We start from the raw sequence: 3,179 nt of genomic DNA, 5'->3' as shown, positions 1-3,179 counted from the left end.
CTGTTTCCTGGTATAAACAGTTATTTCTTTTACATGTTCCTTTTCGGACGTCTTACAAATATGTTTCTGGCCTGTAGCTAGATTCCAAGAGTGTCTGCCGGCAATCTTAAATCTGTAATGTCGATCAGAAACGGGCTTTAATTTCTTGCATCGGTTGACATTCTAATCATCGTGAATTCTCAGACTCAGGCTACTTGTTAATACTCAAGAACAGTGAATTGCAGCCTTTGATGTAGCATTCAAAAACTCATGAGACACACAAATATGCTAAATGGGATCTAATCTTTCTGAATTCCTATTTACATGTCGAGCAAACTACAGCATTTCATAACTTCATGTTTGTGTTTCAATTTTTGTGTGCACTTGTGACAAAACAACCTATCCAAGGTTGCTTATAGCTTGTATAAACTATAAATTAAACATGGATATCCCACACTTGTTATCAAAAGGAGATGCACCAATACACAAAAACTGTAAATCACAACAGCTGGTGAGGTATAACAAAATCTATGAATATACAAATATGCTAGAAGAGTTATACAGTTTCTTTTACCTAGCATCTAGCACTGTAACTGTAACTTGGTTTACAGTGAATGATTCATCTTGTTTGCTTGAAGAGGAATCAGTTTCAAATGGATTCTTTCCAAGGCAATATCCAGGAGTTTTGGGCTGGGGCATTGATGCAGTTTCACTGCTCAACATCAACACCACAGAAGCCATTGTTGGTCTATCGTCTGCTCGCTCTTGGACACATAAAAGGCCTACTTGTATACATCTCAAAACTTCACTAGGGCTATATGAACTGCCAGCTGATTTATCTAACACTTCCAATCCATTCCCATCTTTCCACTGCCTCCACACCTGCAATATTTCAAGTTCAATGTTTGCCGATCAATAAGTCTCTCATTTTCAATGAGAAGTGAAGCCACTGAAATGCACTTGTGTACTTACATTCCCAAGAAGGTTAAGTTCACTGTTTGAGTGATAAAACCCCCTGTTCTTTTCCCCACATACAATCTCCAAAACTAGAACTCCGAAGCTGAAAACGTCTGATTTCACTGAGAATAGCCCATCCATTGCATATTCCGGAGACATATAGCCACTACATGTAACCAATATGACAGTTAGATAAGAAGAGGAAAGTGAGGTTTGCAGCCTTAAGGCAGTAAAGAAATCTAGTTGTAGTACTTACTATGTTCCCACTATCCTCCTGGTGTTTGCTTGTGTTTGGTCTCCACCAAATATTCTAGCCATGCCAAAGTCTGATATTTTTGGAGTCCATTCCCTGTCAAGCAGAATGTTGCTTGCTTTGAGATCCCTGTGGATAATTCTAAATCTGGAATCCTGATGTAAATACAGAAGTCCTCTAGCAGTCCCACAGATGATGTTGAAGCGCCTCTGCCAATTTAGTAGAGAGCTTTTTGCCTTATCTGTAACAATATTTTTATCAAAATAAGTAGCTTGAATTCAAATCTAATCAATGAGATGCAAAAGAGAACCAAATGTTAAAAGGGACTAACTGAATAGAACAGAATCCAGGCTTCTGTTTTCCATGAACTCATAAATAAGAATCTTCTCATCCATCTCAATGCTGCAACCAAGCAGTCGAACAAGATTTCTGTGTTGAAGCCTTGCAATTAAGCTGACCTCATTCTTGAATTCTTCTGTTCCCTGACCAGACTTCTTCGACAGCCTCTTGACTGCTACTTCTTGGCCTTCTACTAGCCTACCCTGGCATTGTTACATACTTTCTGTCAGGGTCACGCTTTTGGTCTGCATTAAAGCTAATGATAATCGTTCCAAATTCTTTCCCTACATTATCTTAACAAAAGAATTTACCTTGTGAACACAACCAAAACCACCTTCTCCTAGTTTATTTTCGTCACAGAAATTGCCGGTAGCTGCTGCTATTGTACAAAAATCAAACAGTGGCAGTTCTAGTTCATCTTTGCTTTTTTCACCAGAGTAGTCTTTCTTATTTATAACCACCTCATTTAACAATAAATCTTGGCTTCTCTCTTGAGGACCTGATTTTAGAGATAGCAAGACAAATTCATCATAGATGAACATAATACAGTAACTACTTTCTTTTTATACAAGTTTTTTGCCTTATTGAGTTCTTGAATCAATTTGACATTACCTTCCTGCTGTGTTCCATTACATACACTCCGCAATCTCTTCCTCTTCCATACGGAAAAGCCAGTTAGTGATAATATTAAAATGCCAATGCCAACAGCAATGCAAATAATTATAGTGTCTGCACTCCCTCCATCACCTGACAATAACAGATTTGTTAATAGTCTTGGTCATTTGGGCACACTTTCACCAAAATGCACGAGCTTGAGGATGATTGTTATCCATCTTTAGTCCAAATTCATGTCTTGATTCCACTACATCATGCCAAGAGTGTTTGTTGCCTTGACTTGAAGATCCTACGAGGCTTAAGATATTCATTCACTTGCGTTTTCTAAATCAATCACCCTCATTTTTTTTTTCCAGTGTAGTTAAGACCATGTTAGAAATGTGAACACTTGACCTAACATTGACTAATAAGTCGCCATTATAGGTCCGGCGCATGGCCATGGAAACAAGTGTCCTTGTGGGTCACCTACTTGCTTTTCTGCCGTGGCTTTCATTCTGGCCATGATTTCTGGAAACTATTATATGTAGTTTTCAGCTCTAAGAATCAACCAAATGGATGCTTGATAACCATATCTTACTTGAGAAATGTTGTGGAAAAAAATCATCCACATGCTTGTAGGCCAGCTCATCATTTATCGTGAAAACTTCTATTCGTAGTAGTTATGGTTATGCATGAATCTAAGTAAGACTTGATAAAAGATATAATCTGTAAAATAAATTAAAAAAACTCTAATCTTAATCTTATATTATTAAGTGTAGAGTGTTTTTAAAAAAAATTAGTTTATTATTTTTTTCAAAAAAAATAATTTTAAAATAACTTAAAAAGCGTAGAAGCTCATATGATACCGTGACAAGAAAAATAGAGGGAAATCATCTTGATGCCTTGAGAATTTCGAAAGTTAAAAAGTACCCTAATCTTATACCATTAAGAAATGGGGGGAAATCATCCTAATGCCTTGATGGGATTTAAGAAAAGATAGCAAATCTAACCCATGCATTTCTTTGTCAATTTTTCTAACCTGTCGAAAGTTCCAAAA

At 36.8% G+C, this 3,179-nt stretch overlaps 1 protein-coding gene across 1 annotated transcript; it reads right to left on the bottom strand.

Moving 5' to 3' along the window:
• Positions 1 to 366: 366 nt before the first annotated feature.
• LOC105110131 (receptor-like serine/threonine-protein kinase SD1-8) lies at positions 367 to 1,931 on the bottom strand. The gene is made up of 5 exons (XM_011005068.1): positions 1,840 to 1,931; positions 1,521 to 1,726; positions 1,193 to 1,430; positions 952 to 1,102; positions 367 to 861 (listed from the first exon to the last, which is right to left on the bottom strand). Exons 2-5 carry the CDS (start codon positions 1,582 to 1,584, stop codon positions 550 to 552), a joined length of 765 nt encoding a protein of 254 aa, XP_011003370.1. The 5' UTR covers positions 1,585 to 1,726; positions 1,840 to 1,931; the 3' UTR covers positions 367 to 549.
• Between the last annotated feature and the right edge of the window lie 1,248 nt (positions 1,932 to 3,179).

Source organism: Populus euphratica, unplaced genomic scaffold (genome assembly GCF_000495115.2).
Source record: "Populus euphratica unplaced genomic scaffold, PopEup_1.0 scaffold243.1, whole genome shotgun sequence".
NCBI classification, from domain to species: Eukaryota; Viridiplantae; Streptophyta; class Magnoliopsida; order Malpighiales; family Salicaceae; genus Populus; species Populus euphratica.
The sequence above is the reverse complement of the archived record's forward strand: the minus strand, read 5'-3'. Positions and strand labels throughout refer to the sequence as shown.